We start from the raw sequence: 26394 nt of genomic DNA on the forward strand, positions 1-26394 counted from the left end.
TCATTGTAAACTAGCCTACTGATTAATAGTATCAGGGAAATGGTGGAGCACAGCTTTAATTCCCTTTGGCTTTGTAGGTATCAGGATCCCCTTATAGTAAATATGTTTAAACTCAACCTGTACCACAAGTATGGAAGCCTGAAGCTTAGGCTACTCTTTGCCTACCATCCAGAAACCAGACCCATTCAATTCCCTCAAAAATGTCAGCCCCTCCCATTTTACCGCGTTGTCCTGGTGACTGGCGGGTTACGTGATGACGCTAGATGTATATGAGCGCACGCGGCGGGATCTCTCTCCTTTTTACCGCCATCAGATCTGGGTCCTTTTCTCTCTCAGGCTGCCTCGCTGCCCCACTGCGCACCACATCACAGCCGAATCGTCAGCTAAAGGTAAGGGTTCACTTGGGAAGCTTCTCTGGTGACTTTTAATATTAGCTTCGAGTGCTGACATTTCGTGTTATACTGCCAACTGTCATCGAAGATTTGTCGCTCGAATCGCTGGTGCAAAGAATGGATACCTCGCCCGCCACAGTGTTAAATCAGAAAGCAGCCATTGAGACGGGAGCACCTCCATGATGTGTTACATGATGACGAAAATGGCTGTAACATTAATTCACTGTCCCAGTTGGGAACATTTTCAAGAAACAATGATGCATAACGCTGTGTGCATGTGATTTATTATAGCGAACGTGGTAAACTGATAGGTTGGTTATTTACGTCAACGCAAACTTGACCTTATTTCTTGAGTAGACTAATGGGAGGGGAACTATGGGAGGGAGGGAGAGGTGGCGGGCGCAAGTTTTCAGTTAGCGGTAGCTCGTATCTGAGCACATTGAGATCTTACATGGGAGTAATAACAAACATTTGGAATGTCAGTTATGTAAGAATTCAGACTCCTACCAGTCAATAAATATAATTTGTTTTTACATTTCTCGTTTCGACAGCCATTGATTTGTCTGAATTTGTGCGGCGTTGCCGATTGCCAAGTTGCTAGGCAGAGATGTTTCTTCAGTGGCAGCTTGGGCTGATTTAATTTAGCTACTTGGCTGGCTAATGTTAGCTAGATGGCTAGCAAGCAAGCTTGGCCATCCTCCGTCAGATCCAAATATTACGTTATGTACACACACATATAGTTACCAACCTAAGGGATTTAATGGGGTGTTTTGAAAGTTTAGTTTAAGATCTCTGCTGTTGCTCAGTTGGTTTATTCGCTGGACGTGGTTGCGTGTCAAGAGACAAAGTGCGCGTCATGTGAGGAAACGAGGATTAAATTGGCCTGTACCTAGCGTACAGTGGGTAACTTGAGTTTAGCTAGCGAGACTGGCACTCTTCACGACGAAGATTAGCAAGCTACGCACACTTGTCAGTCGTACTTGTGCCTGCATGGCCTTTGTCATGATAGCCTACTAGCAGATGCCAGCTAGCTAGCCAGTCATCCAACTTGTCGGGTTAGCTAGCTAGTCAATAAGAGCAACACGTGGTGATGAGGACGGGAAGCAAGATAGAAGATATAAGTTACTTTTTGTTGCCAAGGTTAATTCGCCGCTTGGATAGTAGTACTTAATTTACTTAAATTTGTATTGGTTGGTTTACGCTCGCCACTTCGTCGGTATTGATTGTCGGATGTCCCAACTTAACGAGGCAGTCTGGAAGGACTTCTGTAATTTCCCAGGGTGGAAACCTGATAATGGTTTGGAATGTCACTAGTATGAACCGAAGCATCTCGGTAATGTTAGTCATGCATCTGTTGGGAGTCCCATGTGTATGTGAAGGGGCCCTTGCTTTAAAACTGGATGGAACCAGGTTACTATTTAAACACTTGTCCTGTCCCTGGACCCCTCTGGCATGACTTCTGTAGAAATATAATTGTTATGTTAGTATAACCTAATAAGGATGTTTGTTATGAATTGGATAAAAAAAAATAATTGGCTGAATCAAATATGAATATAATTTTTGTTTTAGAAAAATTCCCATGGACACCTGCTGAAGAATGATCTAATGCCAACTTTTTGGCAGTGTTTCAATTTGAGTTTGACCTTTTTATTTCCCCACACCTCTGCAAACCACAAACCACAGTAGCATCTGAACGTCTGTTGTGTTTATGTAAGGACCGTGGGGATTTCTGTGTTTTGTAGCACTGTGCAGTAAGCTCCCTGTCAGAATGAGCCTCTGGGTCCTTTGTCCAGCCTAGCTTTGTTGACATGTACAGGTGAGGTGCCCTTCCCAGGAGCCTGTGTTCTCTCGGGCTTTAGAGTACCTGGTCAGTAGGGAGCTGAGCGCAGTTAATTGTGGGAATTGTTAGAGATTCCAGAGGTCCCACATCCATCCCTATTTTTCCCTCTTTGGACTGATGTTGTGGAGTTGGATGCTCAGAGGTCAAAATGCAAGTTGGCCAGCCAATTGAAAGGCTTTGTTTACTGCCCTACCTTGCCCTAGAATCCCATCACTTGGTTTCTCATGTTTAGCTGACCTCCTGGGTGTCCTGCCCCCTCGTCACCTCTGGGTGAAGAATGCCTGTTGGAATATTTGTCCACACCAGTTTTTCATAGAACAACAAAAAAAGCCCTCACATGCTGAAGCTTTTGTTTCCCCTGGCCATTCAGAACAGCAGGTCACGCTGTGACCTTTGTCTGAAAGGTTGACCAGGTAGTGACCTGACTTGTTTACCAGCAGTGTTGAGCGTAAATAATAGGCCAATCATTTCTAGCTTATGTATCTCACTGATTTGATTATGTTCGGCCTGTAGCTAAAAGGAAAATGAAAGTACTTTCATAATTGAAATAATGTGACTTACAACCTGGCTGTTGATGTCGGAGGTTACATAAATTTTTTTTAGTCTTACCAACACATTGTTATTGCTGTCTTATTCCAGTTTGAATCATTGCTTGTGCTCCCTGTACAATTAGCATATTTAGTCTGTGGATGATCAAGATGCTCAATTTTAACATCCACTGCTGGGAAAGGGTTATTTCGGACATGAGCGCCATTGCGAGCAGCCTGGGGTGGTGGGGGTCTATGTTTAAGCAGGTGGCAGCCGCCTCCAGTTGCCTCAGTGCACTGGAGCGAGCGACAGCCTACCCATCGGATCCCCCACCACGCACACACCCCTCACCCCCTTCAGTCCTCCATTCATTGCATGCTAAACTTGCATCGTCATGCTCCCTGTCGGAGGGCCCCCCCCCCGCCCTCCACCCCCCCTTCAGTCAGTCTCTGGCACGTGAAGCCTGCCGCAGCCACGCGGTGTGCCGGTATGACCAGAGTGACTCACTCCCTCAGCCCCCGGTGTGACATCAGGCTCAAGTGTTCCCTCGGCCAAGAAATCCTGACCGCCCGCCCGCTTGCCCGCCCATCCATCTCACACACCGCTGTGTGAACGAAGTCTTAAAAGCTAAATAAATGTGAAGCGTTTGTGAAACAAGAGTGTGTGTGTGTGTGTGTGGTAATGGACTTAAGCCTGGTGAAGGCAGGCGAAAAGGCAGCAGATTGGTGTGCTGCTGACCGACTGCTTGCTCGATCCGGCTGATCTGATTGGGTGTGATGGTGGGCAGCTGGCCGGTAGGTCCAGACGTGTCGCCCTGTCTCCGCGGGACGGACGGACGGACGAGCGAGCGAGCGAGGGTGGGCGAGACGAGTGAGTGGGAAGGAGCAGTCGATGCCTTTGGTGACGGGGACCCCGTGGCGCTGTGGTTCGCTCCACACACCCTCACTCACGCTGCTTTGAGGTCATCTGATGTTTGTGTGTGTGTGTTGGCAGTGTACAGCTGCAGCAGTAGTGAGGATTGCACAGGCTTGGCGACCGTTTAAAGCACTATCTCCCATCTTTTCACTCCTCGGGGATCTCGGCAGGAAGGTTGCATTGGTGCACTCAAAGCTGTGGCTACTAAGCGCTGTGCTGTGATAATCACAGAACACGACTTTCTTGTTTATTTTTGAACACTTGCATTTAGCAGAGGAGGCTATAGTGTGCCAACGATTTTGGGAGCACTGCTCTGAAGGATGCTCTGACTGATGCATGTGTGCCAACCCTGGTTGCACTTCTGTGTCTGCCCCATCCATCCCCATCCCCCTCCCGAAAGTGGAGTGACACCCCCGGGTCGGATTAGTTTGGAGCTGTTTTGCTGTAAGCAACCAGGCAAAATGAGATTTTAAGCGGTTCAGTGGCAAGACCTGACTGAGAAAGCTCTTAATGGGTATTTGTAGCCCAAATAGTGGCACACTAAATGTGTTTTACGTGTGCACGCTCATGCGTTTGTGTGTGCGAGCGCGAGCGCGAGAATGCTTGTATGCGTTGCATCATGATCTCCCAAAAACTGTTGACCTACATATGATCTTTTATTTATACAACACAACCAGTCAAACAATTACACCCCCACCCCACCCCCTTTCCTGGTCTGTTGTGGTTATTAGCAAAATGCAGGCGGGGATAGATGATAAGGGTGAGAAATTTGAACTATTGTCAGGGTGTTTGTGAGCAGTATGCTGATTTACCTTTTATCTTTATCATGTTAAAAATTTGAATTTGTTTTTCTTTCTTTCCTTCCCTTTTTTTCTTTCTATCACTCTCTCGGACAGAAATAAACCAGTCAAGCTACAACATGGCAGACATTGACAAGTAAGTGCCTCTGGTTTTGGAAACCACCTCCACTACGCATGCAGGAAGGGGACATTAAAACACACACACTTGATTATGACTCAACAGCAGCATCGAACATGGTCCAGCCTACCACCTGTTCATCTGCTCCTGAACGGTTGACTAGATGCTGCCACATCAGACTTCAGCTCCATTCTTCTCCCATGATGAGCCTCCTTTGCCTCGGGCTGCACGTTACACGCTCAGCATGTTCAAGGATCATGGTCTCTAATCTAAAGGCCTGGTGTAGTATTCTGAGAAATAAAGTTTCTCAGGGGAAACCTGAACACCATTGACTTAGATGCCCTACACACACACACGCACACACACGTTACACACGTCAGTTGAGTGTACTTTGCCACCCAGTTGGCACGTCCACCAGTGACCCAGGTCTCACTTTGAGCAGTAAAATTTGAGCGTTGATGAGCTGTCACGGGTGCTTGCTAACTTGGCAGGTGCCAAAAGCCTCTCTTCCTCTTCGTGCCATGGATCAACTTGGAGAGGGTGTTGGTTGTCAACAGGGGTAACTGATCCCCCCCCCTTGAAGCCCATCTCCCAGCTGCAGGGTCCCTCATTGCGCACGTGTGTGTGTGTGGGGACGGATGTTCCTCCTGGCTGAGGAGGCCATTTCCCTTTGCCTGACCGGCACAGGATCTCATGGCTCTTGTTTCCATGAGTGTGCTGAATTTGGATGCCACCACTCTCTCCCTAATCACACACACATGCACGCTCGCACACTAATACACAGCACTTCATCTTGGGCCCTACGTTACCCATGTGTAGCTTTTGATCAGCTTTGATTGCTCCCCACTGGGTGGTCTCACACACTCACACACACACATACCCCTGTACCTCTCTTTGCCAGAGTACAAGAGTACAGTCTCTCAGTCGTTTATTCACACAAGACAAACCAGCAAGTTATGCCATCGTGCGCACACACACAGGTGCCACTAGATCTTGGCATCAGTCCTACTCTTTGAGGTTAACAGGAACACCCCCCTCCCTTACAAAACCGTAGTGAAGTTGTCTTTTTGTTGCAAGCTTTGCACAAGTCCTGATGTGAAGCGTGAATGTGTCTTAAATGCAACCAGAGAAGAAGGATATTGTGAATATAAGCTACAAACAGATGTTAGATTGCTTTGAAGTTGGGTTGTCTTAATATGCTTTCGTATGCCTGTGTGTGTGACAATGTTTCTCTCTTTGTCTGCAGCAAAGACAATACTGAAATGGACCCTGCAGATATGGAGGACGTAGAAGAAGTCGAAGAGGAGGAGACTGGAGAGGACAGCAAAGGTAGACATCACTCTGCTATGGCCAAGTGCCAATATGGCAGTTGTCCACACATACCCACCCCGCCCCTTCAGTGGCAAAAAAAAGTAAACATGTGACTACATCACGCCAATCATATGTCGTGATTGCACTGCTGGAGCAAGGTTTGTGTCGTGAAGCCTTGCACGTGTGTACTTCTGCCCGAATGGATGCCCAAAAAGGGTTACAATATGGCCGCCGAGTGAAGAGACCTTTTTTTTTTTGGCTTTTGCCTTTAATGACAGGACAGTTAGAGAATGACAGGAAGTGAGTGGGAAAGAGCAGGGATGGGATCTGGAAAGGACCACAGGGCGGGAATCGAACCCGGGTCGCCAGTGTACGGTGCAGGTGCCCCAGCCAGTTGCGCCGGGGCCGCCTAAAAGGACTTTGACTAAGCTCTTTGAGGCTAGATGGACAGGCGTGTAGGAAGATGCATACTGTGTGTGCGCCCTCATTTATTTTTATTAAATGATCCTATCCAAAATCTAGGCAATTAGGGGTGTGTCTCTTCAAAACTAGCAAAGAGATAAATGGATGCCTGCATAATGCCTACATGGCTAGCATTCAGAGTTCAGAGGATTATTCCCAATCAAACTATTATCTTTCATTAGCTGTTATTTTGTCTGCTCTTGTCCATGTTCTGTAAACGTGTCGTCCTTTAGGCCATTAGCTTTTAAATGCCATGTCAGTCGCTGCTGGCCCTGCTAGACCTGATCTGGCCATTGATCTGATGTTTGGCCTGTGTGTGTGCGCTAGATTTGAATGTGACCTTTTTAATCAGGAGGAAATGGTGGCTGCTGGGAGGTCCAAGTCAGTGGTGCTTTAGTGAATTACTGCACAGTCACCTCACATTAGTGCCCTTGCGATTGGTCAGCTCTCTCAGCCATATTATTGTTTTGTCAGACAAAATGAAATATAATGGCCTCCATAGGGTATGACCAGACGTCACTCTTTATCAGAACTGCTCTATGCTGAAGACTGAACTAGAGCATCATGCTAAATCCTCCAGCCCATGGATTTGACCAATTGTAGCCTGGTGATCACCTGTGCTTTTTGTAGTCCAATATAGCCAAGTATTTGTAGCCAAATATTTAACACCATCGTAGATAACTGAGCAGTCCTCTGTAGCATTGTTAGAAGTGGGTGCCCAAATGTATGCTACAGAAAAACGCGTTCAAACACAATCCTGAGTGTTCATGCTAGAGCAGGAGGAAGCAATAGATGAACAGAATCAGTCACGCCTCGTGTTGAGCAGGTGGCGCATCAGCTGGGTTAAAAGTGGCCAGTAAAATACATTTGTTTTTACCAGTGACTCCTGACGGAAAAATGTAAACCATGTTAAAAAACTGTCAGTGTGTGGTTAAAAACCAATATCCCCACCCACGTTTCTGTATTTTATCCATGACTTTTGCTGCCAAAGAAACTGCTAATTTTCCCCCGCTAGTTTTTTTTTTTTTTCTCCCCATCGAGGAAATCTACTTTTTGCATGGCTCAGTCTTGGCCCACATCCCTGTAGTGGCGCCCCCCTGTGTGTGATGCCTATTAAAGGTGGCACGGGTTTATTTGGAGTGCCCAGCACGCCGTGGCTGCCGTGTGCTGCCTCTCTGCTGGCCTGCTGGGCGGATGCTGAGCACTGACCTCCATGTCCTAGTTACAGCAGGCCTCCGCTGCAGTTTCATGCCCTGGTTGTGGCGTGTGGAAAGTGTCGTGTTATTAATGGTGATTGTGGTAATGTTGTATCTTTCTATATCGTTTTATTTATTTATTTGTTTGTTTGTTTATTCTGCAGCTCGTCAGCTCACAGTGCAGATGATGCAGAACCCACAGATCCTGGCGGCGCTGCAGGAGCGACTGGACGGACTGGTGGGCTCACCGTCTGGCTACATGGAGAGGTGAGGGAAACACACACACACACACACAGGCCAGGCACCGGTGTGTTTTTCCCAGTCATTGTCCTCGGGTCTTGCTCTTTCCATTTTTAAAACCCATGTTTATACTGTGATGAAAGAAATTCAATACTTTGAAACTTCAGTGGATCACTTGATTGCCTGCTGCCATCCTCAGAAGGCAATGATTACAATCTCCGTACTGAGTTATGAGTTAAGATTTGATCTCGCAGCTTTGATTTGGATGCAAGTGATCCATATCAAAAAAGAAATTAGACTTAAATTCTTATTGAAATGTGAACTTGTCCTTAAAATGTCCTTTTAGGAATAGTCCCCCCTCGCTTCATTTTCGTGTATGCTTACAGGAGCCATTTATGGCTGTGTGTAATTACACTGAAAGAAATGGATATGTAAACATTTAATTTTAGGACTAATGAGCTTGGAATGGCATGTAATCTCGGTTTGTCTAATTAAATAGGAGTGTGTAATTCTAGCAAATCGGCCGACTCGACTTCGCTCCACTCCCCTCCCCTCAACTCTACTGCTAACTTGAGGCACAATAATCGTGTGTCACTAGATAGTGTGTTAGGAATTTACTCAACTCCAACTTGGAGTTTGTGTGACACTAATAGCAGTATTTCTGACGGATCAAAATAACAGGTTTTTGCAGTTGCTAGTCTTCTGCTTCCTCTCGACACTGTTTATGCTTTGTTGTGGTTTCTCGCCGGCCTTATTGCTCGTACACCGGTTTCTTTCTTTTTTTTTTTTTTTTTTACGCATTCTTTATCTTCTTTATTTTGGCATCTGCTCCACCAAAAAGAATAAATAAAAAAATTAATCTTTCCTCACAGAAGGGACGCATGATATGTGATGGGCATTAAAGTGGTGGCATATTCAAGACTATTCGCTTATCGAGTCTTTATGGCGTTCATAAGTTCCTGCTTTCCACAGTTGGTGTCGGGGGGGTAAATCTCCATAAAAGTGTTCTTGGCAGTGGGTCTTCGTCGCGCGCTTGAAAACACCGGCATCACACTTGCTCTTGAAGAGCTATGTAGCGTTTTGCTTCTGCAAGGTTACGGTTCACTGTAGCACGCCGCTAGTGCAGATGAGCATTTTCGGGCACTAAAACGCATGGCTTTTCTTCGTGTTTTTTCTATTTCGCGCACTCAGCTTTTAATGGGACGGAACTGAGAATGAGGGCCTCTCCATTCTTGTGTTTCCTCTAAGTAGAGTTGGCAAGGTGTTCTCTGGGCCTTTCAAGTGGGGTTGTATTTGAGCTGACCTGTCCCTTTTGGCTCTCATCGAGACCAATATATTCCAACGTCATCGAAACCTGACACCCTTTGCAGGCTGAGAAGGCTGGCAAGGACCTGTTTGTCTCTTCGTCTGGCTTGTCATCTTGTCTGCCAGTTTGTGGGGCGTATTGTCAGTGAAATGTGCATCTGTAGCATTGCATTACTTTTCATTTAGTATATTGATGCATGTTCTTGCAGTAAAGGGTCTGTTCTGAGGCCAGTGAATTATCAGCCCCCCTACAGGCTGTAGTGCAGAATGTAATAACATGCGGCTGTCTCATATCTGAACTGGTTCTGTATCTGAACTTGGCCTGACCATCACCACACTCAGCTCAATCTTCTGAGATGGAACATTAGTCTGGGGAGACTGCGCTATTTCTACTGCACAAGAGGCACGATCAGTGGGCATAGTTCAAATGACTCTGTACGCATTTGTACAGTCCTACCAACAAATCAGATCAGCGATCCGGATGCGCCTGGTGGATGAACCAGTTTGTGATTGGTTCCAGCAAACGTGGACAGGAAGCAGGAGAGTTAAATGTGCAGGTTTTTTAGCCTGAGCTGCACGGGGATATCCAATCGGCGGCAGATCGGGTTGGGTTTTACCAAGTCTAATCTGAACTGCTACTGGTGCTGGAAGACTGCCGGGTGGATTCTCCTCCTAGCGGTGTTGTGCTGTGAGACGTGGGCTCGCCCTCGCTAGTCTATTACACAACGGGCTAATGACTCTCCTGCACACACACACACACACACACACACTGGCGGAGTTGCCCCTTAAGCGGCTTACCTGAGCAAGATGAGGGGACCGGTGCCAGCTTAACCTAGCATTGTTTGCAGGCTTCCTCTCAGGAGGCATGCTGGATAAGACGGACACTGCTGGCATGCCAAACGCAGCTGTTCACGTCCAGTCTGTAGTAGGGCTGGGATAAACGATTATTTTTTAAACGATTAATCTAGCGATTATTTTTTCAATGCATCGATTAATCTAACGATTCCTTTTTTCAGTTCGATTTCGATTATCGATTATCTCCCCACTAATTGACTAATTGCAATATATACAAGTTGATTTACATATCTGAATGAAATAAAACATTGCAATGTATGTTTATTGCTCTTAAAATTCCAAAATGAAAGACTATGCAAGTGCAAAGTAATGCATTCTAAGTCAGAGGTAGCATTCAATAAAACCTTGAAGTCTTGAAAACACTGGGAGTGTTGTCAAATTGAAGGGGACAAGATCCCAACTGTCATCAATAAAATGACAAGTTAAGTAGGCTTATTTTAAGTCTTTGGGACTTTGGGGCCATAGGGCCCACCTACACGTACTGTATACCCCCATCAAATCATCACTATGATGATCATTATTACAATTATTATTATGCTGTATTAAGTGTACTTTCACTTCAAAGCAGTCAATGTTTTGCTAACATTGATTTTTTTCACAAACTTTTTGTGAACAGAGACCTGCTTCAGTAATACAATAGCTTTTGCATGGTTGCATGATAAATACAGTACTTCTGAATACAACAGCAATAATATGGGTGCTATGTTTGGGATGTTTCCCTCATGCAAGCATCAAACTCTGGTAGGCAAATGAAGACAAAATGTACATGCTTTTTAATGAAATTCCATTTGAATCTCTGAATGTAAGGATTCTTTAGTCTGTGTATGTATTACGGCCGAGCAGATAGGCGTAAATCACTGATCTGGAGATTTTTAAATGAAAGACTAAGGCTACAATCTTTTGACAATATTCAAATTTGACTGAACTATACTCTGCTCTGTTTCAAGAATCCACGTTGTTCTATTAAATGTCGTTAAATAATTAAACAGCAGGTTGAAGCGGAACTTGCCACCAACGTTATCGATTAGTTTCAGTTTCTGTCGCGCAAACACGCACATGCATGCATTCAATGAATGCTCATACCAACAATTAATTGTGTTGCTGTATGTTTATTCACATTGAATTAGCAAGTATTTCCTCCTGATTGCTGAAACTTTTGTTTTCTTTTTCTGTCGGGCCGTGGTTGCTTCATCAATTGCGCAGCAAATTATCAGGAAGCACCAATTTCACTCCACGCCTCACGGACCAGCAGTCTCTACATTGCGGACCGGTGCAGGCTGCAGCTCCGCGGCCCATAGTTAGAGAAACACTGTAGAGGAACAAGTGCGTGCTGCACTTTTGAATTTCTGAGGAGTCACTCACATTGCCGCCAACCTTGTTTTGATTTTGACGATGTGTCGGTTCGCATATTTTGAACCGACGTATTTTTTGCGTCGAACTAATCGGTTAAAGGGATAGTTCGGGTTTTAAGACACAAAGTTATATGGGTTCCCTGTCAGCAACGTTGTGCATCAGCACTGACTTACCCCGCAACAGCGTCCTGTGAGCCGAGATCCAGCCGGTTTTTGATGCTGAAGAAAGTAGTCCGGCAAGTTTCTGGGGTCACGAAAGTAAAGTGTTTTTCTTCTCAAAACCATATGCGTTCAAAAGAGTGATATAGTTGCACCACAAAAACGTTGTCCAGGAAAAATTCAAACCTCATTATCACTTACTTATTTTTCGTGATTCCTATCACTGCGCGCTACTGACAGCTGGACAACATTTTTGTGGTGCAAATATATCACTGTTGAACGCATATGGTTTTGAGAAGAAAAACACTTTACTTTCGTGACCCCAGAAACTTGCCGGACTACTTTCTTCAGCATCAAAAACGATCAAAAACCGGCTGGATCTCGGCTCACAGGACGCTGTCGGGGGGTAAGTCAGTGCTGATGCACAACGTTGCTGACAGGCAACCCATATAACTTTGTGTCTTAAAACCCGAACTATCCCTTTAAGTCGATGCGTTGTCCCAGCCCTAGTCTGTCGGCTTGTGGGAAGCGCAGTAGCGTGGCAGTCTCCCGCCCCCCTCTCCACCTGAGTCATCAAGGCCACGCTTATCATCCTTTCTGACCAACATCTGGAGAATGAGACAGAGGTGTTTGGCAGACACACTGATGTACACAGGAACAGCTGTCTGTGTTTGGTTGTTTTTTTTGTTTTTGTTTTTTTCCCCGTCATTTGTATATTTGTATTTATTGTGAGTATGGAGCTTGGGTTGTCGGGCCTCCACTCCTCTCCAAAAGGGGATTGGGGTCATTTTTTTCTCTCTCCCAAATAGGCCTCCAGTGTTTCTATTGGGGGTTATAAATATTCCATTTCTGCCAACTAATCCTCTTTGTGTCCAAGGTTGGCTGTTAGTCTTTCTGTCAGACAAGTCATCAAATCGAAGACCCTAACTTTTTTCTCTCCCTGTCAGATAAATTCAGGGATTTGCTAGATTTGCACATAAACTTAACACCATATGTCATACATTTACGATATCGGTGCATGGACTTTTGTTTTCCCCCCCGCTTATAATCTGGATTAAATTTTACCTATTCTAACCAAACAAAACGTGTAATCTGGATGAGCCATTTGCTTTAGGTTGGCACATTGTACAGTGTGGTCTGGAAACGTCAACCCCCAATGCCTCGGTGCTTGCAACGGGCTCTACCAGTTGAGCATGTCGTACTGTTTAGATTGTGGTTTCTGCTCTCCCGCTCATTCAACAAAATGGGCTTCTGTGTTACATGTACTCGTGTGAATAAGAGTGACTGACCGTGACGCTTGTTTTCCCACCAGTTTACCGAAGGTTGTGAAGAGGCGTGTGAACGCCCTGAAGAACCTGCAGGTGAAGTGCGCTCACATCGAGGCCAAGTTCTACGAGGAAGTGCACGAGTTGGAGAGAAAATATGCTGCTCTCTACCAGCCTCTCTTTGACAAGGTGAGGCGAGCATTGACCCTGGGGGGGTATTCCAAGTACGTGGTTTAGTGACAAACCTGGATAAGTTAACTCTCTTGAGTAAGTGGTAAACCTCCTGATAGAGTAGGTAGTAAACCCTCTACAACAAGATCCCTGCGCTATTGTTTTGTTAGCTGAATGAAGCCATACAGCTCTTCTATTATGAGGTTTACCACTTACTCAAAGTTAACTTACTCGGGGTTCATCACTAAACCAGGGAGAGGTTTAGTGATGTTACCAGGGAGAGGCCGTGTGTGTGTGTGTGTGTGTGACTGCGTGCACGCACGCATGGGGTGTGCCCTGCTCTGCATTGGTTCTTCTTTGCACAAGACCCAGTGTTGTCATTTAGCATTAAAGTGGTGTGCAACAGTGTGTTAAATAATTCATGCACCCTGCTGACATTTGTGACAGGTGGCTGCAGCGGCAGAAGAGAAATGCGCTGGAGACACACATTGGAATCTGTCCCATAATTGTTCTTTTGTTTTTATAAAAAATGCCAAGAATTTTCATGCCATCATGTTGTAGCCCAGAGAAAGTATGGATAGTATTGTTACTCACCCCCCCCCCCCCCAGTGGCCATTCACATCCTCACTTAAAGTGTAGTTGAAATGGGTCCTCGGCAGTATTTGTACCTTGGGCCATTTTTATTGTATTGGTCTTTTTTTTGTATTGCTATATAGGTGATTCATGTTCTGTGTGTGTGTCTGTGTCAACAGCGTAGTGAAATCGTCAAGGCAGCGTACGAGCCCACAGATGAGGAGTGTGAGTGGAAGGCGGATGACGAGGAAGAGCTGAGCGTAAGTAAGCAGGTACAGGTGACTCAATACCTGCATGCTCTCTTCTTGCACAAATTTTCACCCCTTCTCTTGCACTAAATTTCATCTTATTCAGCTACATTTATTGAGATGGGATACATGTTCTACCCTGCAACCCCCTCCTTTTTAAAAAAAATCCTGATTTTGCCATTTGCGTGCTGGCCTCTGAAAGTAGCACAATGTAGTTCTTTACCTTAAATGAATGCTGATTTGCTGATCCACACCTAGAACATTTTGTGTTGTACTATGTAACATTGTTGCATGTAGGAGCAAGACTCTTTTAATTAGTTTTAGAAGAGTTAACCCTTTGTCAATTTTTCTAACATACTGGGTACCTATTTTGCAAAGGTGAATTCCTACACCGTGTTTCTTTCAGTGACTGGAGGCTATTTTTTTTTATTTTTTTTTCGCCCTATCTGTTCCTCTTGCTGTCTCTTAATCACTTCCCTGCAAAAAAAAAAAAAGCTATAAATTACCAAGCCATTTTGTTTTCTGCTGTCTTACAAGGCTGCATTTAATCTCTCTCTCTTCGTGTCAGGATGAGATGAAGGACAAGGCTAAAGTGGAGGAGGAGAAGAAGGACGAGGAGAAGGAGGACCCCAAGGGCATCCCCGAGTTCTGGTTGACCGTCTTCAAGAACGTGGACCTCCTCAGCGACATGTTGCAGGTGCGGGTGTGTAGTCACAGTTTATGCGTGCCCAGCCCATCCTTTTAACACTAGTGCGGCATCAGACAATGGCAGCTGATTTTAAGTAGGTCATTCACTGCAGAGGGACTTGTTTCCTTGTTTTCGTTGGAAGTGATAAACATGCTACCCTGCTGCCACCTAGTGGTGGACACAAGAACATTTTTTTGTTTTTTTACCATCTCCAGTTGGTGTCTCAGGACTTATTTTGCTCTGCAATCAATGTTGCTGTTTTCTGCCAATTTAGCTTTGCTTCTCAATTATATTAATAGTAGTTTTGACACCCACAGACAGTCTGAGTGAAAACAAATCTGCTCTAACTCCGTTTTCTAATGCATATTTAGAAGTAAGAATATGTCCAGTGATCAGTGTTTTGTTAAAAATGAACCCAGTTGTGAAAGTGTGTATTCAGATACTGGTCGGTTCTTGTAAGTGTGGTGAAAAAATAAGCAGTGTTATACTTTTTTCGCCGTTAAATTGATCGCTATTTTTCCCCCCTCTGCAGGAGCATGATGAGCCCATTCTTAAGCACTTACAGGACATTAAAGTGAAATTTTCAGATGCTGGCCAGCCAATGGTAAGAGCTTTTGAAAAGATTGCATGTAAAATGGCATTAGATGCTTGTACATGCCAGTAAAGCTTGTACATGCCAGTAAAGGTTTGTCAACTTTTCTCTTATATCGGTTTGTACCTTTCTGTGTTCTCTATAGAGCTTCACATTAGAATTCTTCTTTGAGCCCAACGACTTCTTCACAAACACATTGCTGACAAAAACGTACGTAATGCGCTCTGAACCCGACGAGTCGGACCCCTTCTCCTTCGACGGACCAGAGATCATGCGCTGCACAGGGTAAGAGACATTAGCCTGGTTTCATCACTCACTGCTTCTTTTCACTTAATGAAACGTTTCCAACCCTAGCATTGTACTGGCTGTTGCCTTTGGTTAGACTGGACTAATGATTACAAACGTATTGATTGGGGATTTTTAATGTTATTTCTTACTTTGCTTAACTTTTTTACAAACTGATGATAAACCACATTGATAGTCAGTATTACTATTTACCACCAACAATCGCCAACATTCTGAGGAGATGGTTCTCCGCAAAACATACAGTGGAACGAGAGACGCGAGTTTGACGAGGGCAACAATGCAATTACCGTTAGAATTAAATGTTGGCGTCTTATCATTAGAATTAAATTTTTCAAAGAAAACCGGTTGACTACAAACGTTAACCACTGTTTGCCAAATTTGAACGCACCCCTGCTCTCTACTCTCTCTCACGTGCTCTGTGATTTTGGTTTCAGGTGTCCGATTGACTGGACGAAGGGCAAGAACGTCACGCTGAAGACCATCAAGAAGAAGCAGAAGCACAAGGGCCGCGGAACAGTCCGGACAGTCACCAAGACCGTTCCCAACGACTCCTTCTTCAACTTCTTCTCACCCCCAGAAGGTAACAGGCCTACTGGGGCGTCCATGTCTGACTTGTGGTTGTGTTTTGTGTGTGTGTGTAATAGTTTGATCTAACCTCCTGTTTTCTTTTTAAATTCCTTCCCCCTCTAGTCCCAGAAAGTGGTGAGATGGTAAGTCTTTGATTTTTAAAGTTAACGATTTGATTGTTAACAACTAAATGAGGACTAGTAGTTGTTGCTTCGCTTATTTCTTAACTTTGTTCTAAATGCCTGGCTGTTATTTACTAGCATAATTTGTTAATATGAAACTCATTTTAGTTTTTATTTTTAGTAGTTATTCATGTTATAACAGCCATGTGTTGTGTTATTTCTGCCATATTTGTGGGCTATATCTTAAAGTGGTGTGTGGTCTCTGTGTGGCAGGATGAGGACTCTGAGGCTGTGCTGGCTGCTGACTTTGAGATCGGCCACTTCATCCGCGAGCGCATTGTTCCCCGGGCAGTACTCTACTTCACAGGAGAGGCCATCGAAGATGATGACGATGATGTGAGCACTCCTGTCTCTCTGTCTGTCGCATTTTGTTTATCCACCAGGGATGTGCCTTGTGTAACTTATTTCCATATTTTTCTCGTCCTCTGCAGTATGATGAGGAAGGAGAAGAAGCTGATGATGAGGTATGTCTTTATGGGCTATTATGTCGCCATTAAATCTTGTGTACTTGTTCCCATCTTGTAATGGTACAATGACTTGGTTTGTTGACTCATGTCGTTTCTGGTCCCACGGTCTTCAACTGTTGGGGAAAACAAAGCTAACCTTCTATTGCTAACAGGAGTGGTCATTATTTGTAAAATATGATTAAATTATACTGGCCTGACTAAAAACTTTGACCCAAATTTTCTTAGGAGGGAGAGGAAGAGGCAGATGAAGAGAACGATCCAGAATACGATCCCAAGGTGGGTGCTATGACATGACTGGTCTGGTCAGCTGATCAGGGCCTTGGACAGATTTCAACATACAGAACACATCAGTGGACTTCGATTCACAATACTATAAATACTAGTCGGTGCAGCCATGTCCTTGTCATAGACATTTGGCACGAAATACAATTTCTATGCTATTTGAAAATTACATTCTAGATGGTGTCTAACATTATTTTGAGTCTATGGTAAGCCCATCAAGTATTTTTAATTCTTGTTATAAAAGTTAGCAGTCTTATGGAGGAATGTATGTGGGGAGAAATTTTGTTCTTTTTTTGTTTATTTAAAAGAAATGCTTTTGACTGCATGCCACCATGAGTGTTTGCATTGAGCATCTTTGCTAAACTTTTAAAACTGCACGTCATTAAGCCTGTAGAAATTCTAAAAAAGCAACAATGCGATCCAGTCTAGCCAATGTAATCTTGGGAGAAATTCATCTAAACTCCTCAATATCACTAAAACAGATTCTCCTTAGATGTGTGGCATGCATTCTCAACCAACTTAAGCTTGTCTGTTGTGAAGCTTTTTACTCTGCCAGATGCTTTTTGTATTATTAATTTATTTGATTTGATCATAATTTATTTACTTAAAAAAAAAAAAAAAAAAAAAAATCATTAATGTTTCATCTCCAATCACTTGGGCACTATTGTCAGCTCCTTTCTAAATTTTTCCTTACTAGGTGTAAATGATGTCTATAGAAATAACCCTATCTATCCTGGTAGGTACAGCTTGTGACTCGTTGGCTTAATGCACCCCGGCAACATCCCCTACCTCATCCTCCATCTCCTTTTCATTCTCTACACACTCCCTCGATCCTTCTCTACCCCTCTTCCCTGTTGGCCTTCATCCATTTCTTGTCTCTCTTTTGCACTTGCAACTAACACAAACTAATATAGTGGGTTGCCTTTTTGGTTTGTTTGTTTGTTTTAATTTGTTAAGGTTTTTTGTTTTTTTCCCCTCCCTCCTCTTAACTGTAGTTAGTTTACATCAGTGCCTTTATTCTGTATGTTGAAGATTGCCCAAACCCTCTCTTTGACCCTAGTTACCTGTTTTTGGAAAATTTGTTTCTATGCCAACTTGCCTTTTAGTTACAATGAAAATGTTCTCTTGGTTGGTCGGGGAAAAGAACCTGATTGTGGTGATTTTAGAGTGTGTGTGTTTTTTTGTTTTTGTATTTTATTTAAAATGCACTCAGTGAGCCGACTGTCTCATTTTAGTCATTTTGGTGTGCCATTCCCCCCCCCCCCCCCCCCCCAATCTCATTTGTGCCGTTTTGTCTGTTATGAAGCCAGGATGCCTTTTGGTCCCTCCCCACAATGTCACTGCTTCACTTCCTGTATCCTCCATGCCTGGCTCCTCCCCTCGTCTCCCTTCCTCGCTTCCCCTTCCCTCACTCTTCCCTTTCAATTAGAAACAAATTCGTTCTAACTTATGTAGTAGCACTTTTGGACATCAGATCTTAAATGGTCCAGTTAAAACCTCAGATGCCCAGATGTGCGTCGTTTTATTGTAGTTTTTAATTCTATTTATTATTTTAAATTCAATTAGATTAGATTAGATTAGAACCAGAAGTGCAGAAAATTATGTCATACACCGTATAGTCCGGTGGTGCATAAACTGTATGAGGTAGGTAGGCAGATGGGTGTAGACAATAGTATGCAGTTAAGAAGGTCGAATGATTTGCGGTAGATTCTGTATGAGCCATATAGACAGATGTAGTTATGTGCAGTGTAGTAGCTGTACCAGTGTGGTAACAGTAACATTGGAGCAGTAAAAATAAAGAATTTATATTCTTTCTACGGGTATGTTTGTAACATGCCACATTAAACACGCTCAGAAAGTGATTGACAAAGTGAACGCACTCAGTGTATTTGTAATATGAGATCAGTTCATTAGGGTAGGAGCAGGCTTCACTCAAGAGTTATACTGTTTTTAGAGTGCTGACCAAATTATAAGCTACAATTGGGGGGGGGGGGGAAACAGGAAAAGACCGCACTGTGCATAATCACCATTAATTCCACAGACGCATTTCGCCATAAATGGTGATTATTTATGCATAGTGCAGCCTTTTTCCTGTTTTTCAATTATATGAGATCAGGCCATGTCCACGTGTACTTTTTATATATTATACACATATTTTAAAGTGATTCCGTCCACATGGATGTGCAAAAACATCCGCTAAAGGCTGTGACAAAGCTGTCAAACCAACATGACCATGCCGCGTAGACGAAAGGTAAAAAATACTCGGCTACATGTAGATATAGCCTAAGTAACTATACCTGTCAGTCTTGGCTTTGAGTTGTATCTACCATGGATGGGGGTTTCATCCCTTTTTTAGCACTTTCGCATAGTAGCTTGTGCACAGAATCACCCTTTGCTAAAGTGATAGTCGTACCTCCTTACTGTGCTAAGAAGGATACATTTCCCTTAGCACTGGGTCTGTGACTTGGCCATGCATATCATCTCACCTATAGACTCCCTCATTTCCTCTGGTGACTGGTTTCTGGGACTGGCAAAGAAACGGTGTTGACGTTTTTAAACTGGATGTATAATCGGCAGACCTCATCAGATGCCTTGTGGCACACTTGCTGAAATTCACGCAGTTTGCCTCAAATTGTTGACGTGACTTTTTAGTTCTCAGTAATCGGTCACCTTCCAGCACGTATCAGAAACAACTAGTGTTGTGAGACGGTGTTGGGCATCTGATGTATGTTTTGAGTGATTGTTTGGCGTGTTTTTGGTTTTGTTTGTTTTCTTTTTTTTACCTTAACTTTGAGTGCTTTTTGTGTTCGTTCACTGCTGCCTGTTTGAATCACTGTAGCCTCTAAATCGCATCATGTTTGTCTTGCAGAAGGACGCCAACCCCCCAGCGGAGTGCAAGCAACAGTGATGCCTGTGCCCCTTCCCCATCCGACGGCCTTGAGGATCAACTGCACTGTAACAGCTTCTGAAACAAAACATAGTTACTTAACGCCTTATAATGTTTTGTATTTTTCTTGGTAGAAATGATTTCACTAAACCAACAACAAAAAAACCTGGGATTCAGAATTTTTGTTACAACGAAGAAAAAAAAAAATGAAAACTCGGATAATGTGAGCCGTGGCTCTACATGCATAGTATTTTATTAGCTTTTTTTTTGTTCTCTTATAATTTTTTTCCTCTGTACAAATAGTTAGGATGCAGAAAATCCCTCAGAGAGGAAAAAAAGCATGAACTTCACTGCTTAAAACAAAATGGAAAAAAAATAGTTTGGGTTCTTGTGAAGTCTTTTGTCGTATCGCTCTTGGACAACAGCTGTGGAACAAATGTCTGCGTTGGGTAATGAGGGGGAGGGTGGGGTGAAAAAAAAAAAAGTGCACAAAACCCCTTGTTTATACGTTCCAACTCTGTAACCAATTCTGCGCCCCACTGAAAAGTAACCAAAGCTGTGGATGCCCTGGCTGCATGAAGTGAACAGTGTGCATGTGTGTGTATGTCTGTGTTTGAAGTTTTTACACACCCGATGAAAAGACGTTAAATGTATCCTACATTCTAGAATGAGGCCTCTTGCGCTCTGTGAAGCTTAGGGAAAAGAGGCAGCCCAAGTAACTTGCAGCCAGTTGACGTAAAGCCAAGTAATTTCCAACATTCCGATTATACAGCCACCGTTCAGAACATTCGGATATGCATATTGATCTGTGCTAATAGTTTTAAGGACCGTCTGAGCGTTTTTACAATATTTGGATGACCAATTATGAATCTTTCTCTACCTGATTTCTGGGGTTATGCTGAAATTTTAACGGTGTCAAGGGTAGGGTATTGAACACATGGCTTGTTGTGGCCTTGCATTACCCTTACATTCCAGCAGATTGGGTTCCATCTGTGTCGTGGAAGAAGCAAGGACCGGGTTGGAGAACCGTCAGCGAGCCAGTGCCTGTACTGCGTTCCTTGATTGAGGCTCTTAGACCCACTGTTGCATGTCTAATCTTTTCTATAGCAGTTTGTACTATTTTAGAACATGTAGGCAGTGGCGTCCTTCCCCTAGAAAGCACTTTTGCCCCCGGTTAAAGTATTCCTATTCCCCCCCCAAACACCCCTGATTTATTTTTCACCAATCTGAGAATTGAGTGCTTAGTGTAGCCTTACCAACAGAGCACTAGTGGCGGGCCAGGGTTCTTTTCTGGAATTTTTCCGAGTCGGTGGACTCTGTTTTGGGTTCTCATTTTGTCGCACATGGAAGCTTCTCCACTTCTATTTGATCTTCCTTGCCCTGTTTGTTTTGGGAGGAATCAGTTTCAATCTCGTTCTTGTGGGTTGCTGACGTTAACAGCCAGGGGTGTGTGCGTGCACGCTTTGGTGCAGGCACGCCATGTGGACGTGGACCTGAGTGAGACCCAGTCAGTATCTTGGGGGGGTTCGGACTCTGGTCTATCCCGTCCCTTGCCAACACACAGCAAGGCCCATCACTGTGAAGGGGAAGTGTGTGTGTGTGTGTGTGTGTGTGTGTGTGTGTGTGAGAGTGTGTGCGTGTGTGTGTTAGAGAATGTGCTGTATAGAGAGGATGGTCATTGGTGACTGCTCGGGGATTGACATTTTCTTGTAGCTCCACCCAGCAGGTCTCCTCAACCAGATGAGCAATACTGTTTAAGGGGAACAAAGTGTACAATAATACCAGTTCCGTTGGTCCTGTCAGTTAAACATTTTATGTGTGAACAGGGTGTGGGGGTGTGAGTGTATGTACGAGTGTGTGTGTGTGTGTGTGCGTGCCTGCGTTTGTTTGAGAGGCACAGGTGTCCAGCCTCTGCAGTGCTCCCTGGTATAGTACAGATAAGCCGTGGGATGAATAATGTTGAAGAATGAGTACCTGTTGGGGGTCTAAATGGGATTGTGTTTGGATCCTCTAAAGCAGCTGTTGTCAAAGCAAAATGCCATGCTACAAAATACTAATGTACTCAATAAATCTGTACGTGTATGTATATTCATGAATAAATTGGTTAAACGTGACTTGTGTTTGTGGTCTGTTCTTTTTTTATATATATATATATATATATTCCTTTTTTTTTTCCAGCATCAAGTCCCTGATGTAGCCAAGACTGAGCTTTAAGAGCCTAGTTCAACTAGTAATTCTACAGTATAATGTAGATAAAGAGTTGTTTATGTAATATGTAGGCCTAAGTAGGTGTTGATTGTGTCAAACTCTTTTCCCTGTAGCAGAGTCGTAGTATGGTACGTTGAGGCGAGTTCATAATAACTTAACATAAACTGGTCCGTTCTTTTTGCATGCCACAGATGGCAGTATTGCATTGACGGTGAAGAATCAATTACGAGAAGAGTTTTATGGAGCCTAACTTAACCGCAGCCAATTCACGGACATGAGGGTGCATGACTTGTAGTTTTGAGATATGGGGTGTAAGAATAATCTATGTTCATTTATTTCGGTACACCATTAAAATAAACGTATAGGTGTGTAACATCTTGTTTTGCCTCACATTTTTCACATATGCTATCAGCAATGTAGGCTATGGTTTGCTCAAGTTTAGACTTCAACCATGGAACTACTGTGAAAATTGGAGGTGGAAATCATTGGAAGCCATTAATTGGACAACCTAAACCATAATCTGACATGATTTTATGGAAAATGCTAGTACGTTTTTCATTTGGAGACCCTTTCCCTAATTGCATTCGATTCTCTTGCGGTCATTGCAATAGGCTACTTTGAAAACATGTAGCCTACAGTCCTGTGTGTTCTGGAATGTTAAGTTATATGTCAGCCCATGATGTGGTAATGACTTGCATTGGGAGTGACTGACGTTCTCTACAGTAGCCATGTGTGTCAGGTTTTCTGCAACATGAGACTGTTTCCTCTGGATGTCATTGGGGGGCGGTCCGCACAGCCGTAGCCGAAGAAAACCCTCGTCGAGAACAACTACACATCTCAGTTACCGCTGCTCTCTGGTTGCCATCGGAGCCCGCACGGGAGATAAGGAACCGTCCTGCCTGGCTGATGTTCACTCACTGATCTCTGAGCTAAGCGCCTGGGTCTTTCACCCTACTCGCATCCAAGAAAGATTTGGCGTCCTCTGATCATGCTGGAGAACGGCGGCAAGGTGCTGAAAGAGGGGCTGCTGGAGAAGAGAAGTGACGGCTTGCTGCAGCTGTGGAAGAAGAAACGCTGCGTGCTGACAGAGGACGGACTGCTGCTACACCCGCCGAAACAGCATGACCACCCGCACTACCACCATACTCACGACCATCCGCACCACCATCATTTCGGCAAAGTCAAAGAGCTGCACTTTGCCAACATGAAGACGGTGGACTGCGTGGAGAGAAAGGGGAAATACGTTTACTTCACGGTGGTCATGACGGAGGGCAAGGAGATAGATTTCAGGTGTCCGCAGGACGAGGGCTGGAACGCAGAAATCACTCTGCAGATGGTGCAGTACAAAAACCGTCAGGCGATATTGGCGGTGAAGTCTACGCGGCAGAAACAGCAGCTACTCGTGGCTCAGATACCAGGAGGACAGAAGATGATCAGAAACTCGCCTAATGTTGCCTGAACCCCGCAATCGACATTGACATTTGTGGTAAGCCGTTTACGTGAGCGAGAGAGCGAGCAAGCTCTTTGTAGTCGGGCACACTCAGCGCACAAATCCACGCTTAGCCGCAGCCATATAAGGAATATCCCTCTCATGCAAAATGCTCTGATATTTGATAAGGTTCAGGGTATAGTCTCGCATTACTTTCATTACGTTGCTTTGCCTAGTGACCGTGCATAGTGCATCAGCCTTCACGCGTAATAGGTCCAGGCTACTCTACTGTAGCGTTTTGATTTTTACACAATTTATCACACCAGAGGTTTGTAGAGCTCTGCTATGACATAACATACTATTTCAGTCCATCTTATGTCTGACTTGTGAAGGTGCCATGCTTCAGAAAATAGAAATAAGGCACCAAACAAGAATAAAGAGATTCATTACGTTTCGTTCACACTACTCATATAGCTTACCAAGTGAATCAAAGCCATAGGTGGCAGGTTACGAAATAGGATACTGACATATCCTTTGCTGTATTCTTTTCACCCGTGTGTAATTTGGATACTTCCCCTTCGAGCCCTCCTGCTATTTTGGTTGACGCTCGGAAGTGTTTCCAGTTGGCGCGCGGATGGTTCTGTGACCCCTGACCCTGAGTCGGTATAATTTATTTTGCCCGCAGGTTACTCGGACGTTGCGCGCGGGGTGAACGGAGCGGGTCCGGCCACTGGGTTCGAGACATCCGAGCACCAGCCAAGGAGCTCCGTGCTGAGGAAAGACAGGCTGCTTCCTCAGTTCGTAGCTCCCTCCCTCACCTCAACCTCTGACTCTGACTCGGCTTCTCCTGCACGGGACTGTTCAGTGGGAGAAGAAAAGCAGAGAGAGAGAGGAAAAAATGGAGGATAGATGGTGATGTGTTTCTCATGAACGACATCGACAGACTCAAACGATGTTGCCTGCAGTATGGTTGTCTTATTTATTATTACGTGTATATATTTTTATATCTGACCATATCAATTTAACCTTTTTGTGAGCGCTGATGAGTTGTGCACCTGAGAGTCCTGTTAAAAAATCTCAAGAAAATTCCAGAATAGTGACTGTTTCCATACCATTTCCCTGGAAGTAGGCCGATAGACTTTATTCAGACATAGCATGTAATGGCTCAAACATCCTCTCAGCTGATTTTCTCATCTTTTAATTAAACCAAAGATTCTCATTTTCTTTTTTTAATTTTACAGTAATTAAGAAAACTAATCTTTAAAGACAAGCAGTTAAGTGAAATGAAATAATCCAATCAATTGTGTCAAATCAAGACGTCTGCTTGTAAACATGCCATTATTGCAAACAAAACATGTTATTTGAACAATTGCGTCTGCTCTGAGAGCACCACGAAAGAAGCAAGCTAAGGAACATGATGAGCTCTTCTTTGCTGATGTCCTGCAAAGGCTAGTTTTACCCCAGAAGCGTTTGGGGTTCTGTTGGACTGTCAGTGGCTGCCCCTCCACTGTAACCCCATGTTCTTGAGACACAGTGGACATCTGCCTCACTGCTGATGATGTATGACCTCCCTTTGGACTCACAGTTTGTTTGATTGTTTGTTTGTTTTGTGCTTACTTTGATCTGAGAGTTATTTTCATACAACTTAAAATATACATTCCATTTCCAATGAGCAGTGGCTGTTGTTGTGATATATTGGTCTTTCCTTCTTATGAAATGTGTGTATTTTGTTTTTAGTTCTCTTCTCACCCTTCACACACCCCATGATAGATTGTGTGTGTGTGTGTGTGTGTGTGTGTGTGTGTGTTTGCGAGCGAGCGAGCGTGTGCGTGCATGTTTTGGTAGTTGTCAGGCAAGGTGAACCAAAACGAACGGGGCCACACTTGTCGCCTTTATTCATTTACACTGCGGCTCTCAGGAGTGCCGTCTGTCTCTCCCTCTCCAGCCATTTGCTGTGAACCGTACACCCCACTGCTCTGGCTATAAGTAGCCCCAGTTCTCAGAATGACATTTCCCTGTCCGGGGCTGTCATTGAGATAAACTGTCAGCCAGGCGCTTGTGCCTAACCCCTGCCACCCCCAAAACCCCCCCAAGCTCAGTCAGGCGAACTCAATTACTGCCCTCGCAGGCCAGGCCAAGCCTCTGGCTCCCACTGGCTGGTCAGTGTATTTTGGAGATAGTGGTGTGGGGTGAGGTGGGGGAGTGGACCACACATAGGGGAAGCACTGCACGCAGTCTTGTTTGGCATATAACAAGTGTGCTGTTGTGAGGCGTTATGTATGGGATGTGCATTGGATTGTAGGCGTGCGCGTGTGTGCGTGTGTGTGTGTGTGCCTGCCTGTGCTCTTTTTGGAAGAGATGTCTCGAAACGTGACTGTTCTGTGTCTTCACAGCCTGAAATGTGTGTTCTGGGTTTGTGTGTCTGTGTACCCTGTGTGTGTGTGTTTTGTGTACTGTATATGTGTGTGTGTGTGTGTGTGTTCTCTGTGTGTTCTCTCTGTGTGTGTGGCGCTGTGTGTGTTCTGTGTGTTCTGTGCGTGTGCTGTGTGTGTGTGTTTTGTGTGCTGTGTGTTCTCTGTGTGTGTATGTGTGTGTGTGTGCACTGTGTGTGTGCTGTGCATGTTCTGTGTGTGTGTGTGTGTGTGTGCTGTGTGTGTTCTCTGTGTGTGTGTGTGTGTGTGTGTGTGTGTGTGTGCTGTGTGTGTTCTCTGTGTGTGTGTGTGTGTGTGTGTGTGTGTGTGTGTGTGTGTGTGTGTGTTGTGTGTGTGTTCTGTGTGTGTATGTTTGCGCTGTCCTCTCTGTCGTGTGGCCCCACACAGCAGCCCGTACGTGGCGTCACACGGGGCGTGTGGCCTGCCGCCTGCAGCTCACAGATGATTAAGTCATGCTGACAGACTGAAGAGCCCAGCCTCTGGCTCTGCTGGTCTCCATGGCACGGATGAATGGGATTCCTTCAGGCCCTCCTCCACTGCATGATGGGAAAAAATGCTACCAGATAAATATGTGGCTGACGCGCAGTATGGAATTGTATACATCCATGAATGCTTACAGCGGAC

At 44.5% G+C, this 26394-nt stretch overlaps 2 protein-coding genes across 6 annotated transcripts; both read left to right on the plus strand.

The window, feature by feature from the left end:
* Positions 1-261: 261 nt before the first annotated feature.
* nap1l1 (nucleosome assembly protein 1-like 1) lies at positions 262-21815 on the plus strand. 5 transcript variants are annotated; one of them, XM_062517635.1, is made up of 16 exons: positions 262-389; positions 4572-4611; positions 5840-5922; positions 7727-7829; positions 12786-12927; positions 13662-13754; positions 14299-14433; positions 14951-15022; positions 15156-15295; positions 15751-15896; positions 16007-16026; positions 16279-16401; positions 16497-16529; positions 16758-16808; positions 17512-17550; positions 19684-21815. In XM_062517635.1, exons 2-15 carry the CDS (start codon positions 4595-4597, stop codon positions 17515-17517), a joined length of 1164 nt encoding a protein of 387 aa, XP_062373619.1. In that variant the 5' UTR covers positions 262-389; positions 4572-4594; the 3' UTR covers positions 17518-17550; positions 19684-21815. The 5 variants fall into 5 exon arrangements, with proteins under 5 accessions (XP_062373619.1, XP_062373615.1, XP_062373616.1 ...); XM_062517631.1 differs by lacking the exon at positions 17512-17550; XM_062517632.1 differs by lacking the exon at positions 17512-17550 and having other exon boundaries at positions 14299-14427.
* A 902-nt stretch (positions 21816-22717) lies between these two features.
* On the plus strand, positions 22718-25010 carry phlda1 (pleckstrin homology-like domain, family A, member 1). Its single transcript, XM_062518004.1, has 2 exons — positions 22718-23395; positions 24024-25010. The coding sequence occupies exon 1, from the start codon at positions 22898-22900 to the stop codon at positions 23366-23368; it is 471 nt and encodes a 156-aa protein (XP_062373988.1). The 5' UTR covers positions 22718-22897; the 3' UTR covers positions 23369-23395; positions 24024-25010.
* The last annotated feature ends 1384 nt before the right edge of the window (positions 25011-26394 follow it).

Source organism: Sardina pilchardus, chromosome 17, assembly GCF_963854185.1.
Source record: "Sardina pilchardus chromosome 17, fSarPil1.1, whole genome shotgun sequence".
Taxonomy (NCBI): domain Eukaryota; kingdom Metazoa; phylum Chordata; class Actinopteri; order Clupeiformes; family Clupeidae; genus Sardina; species Sardina pilchardus.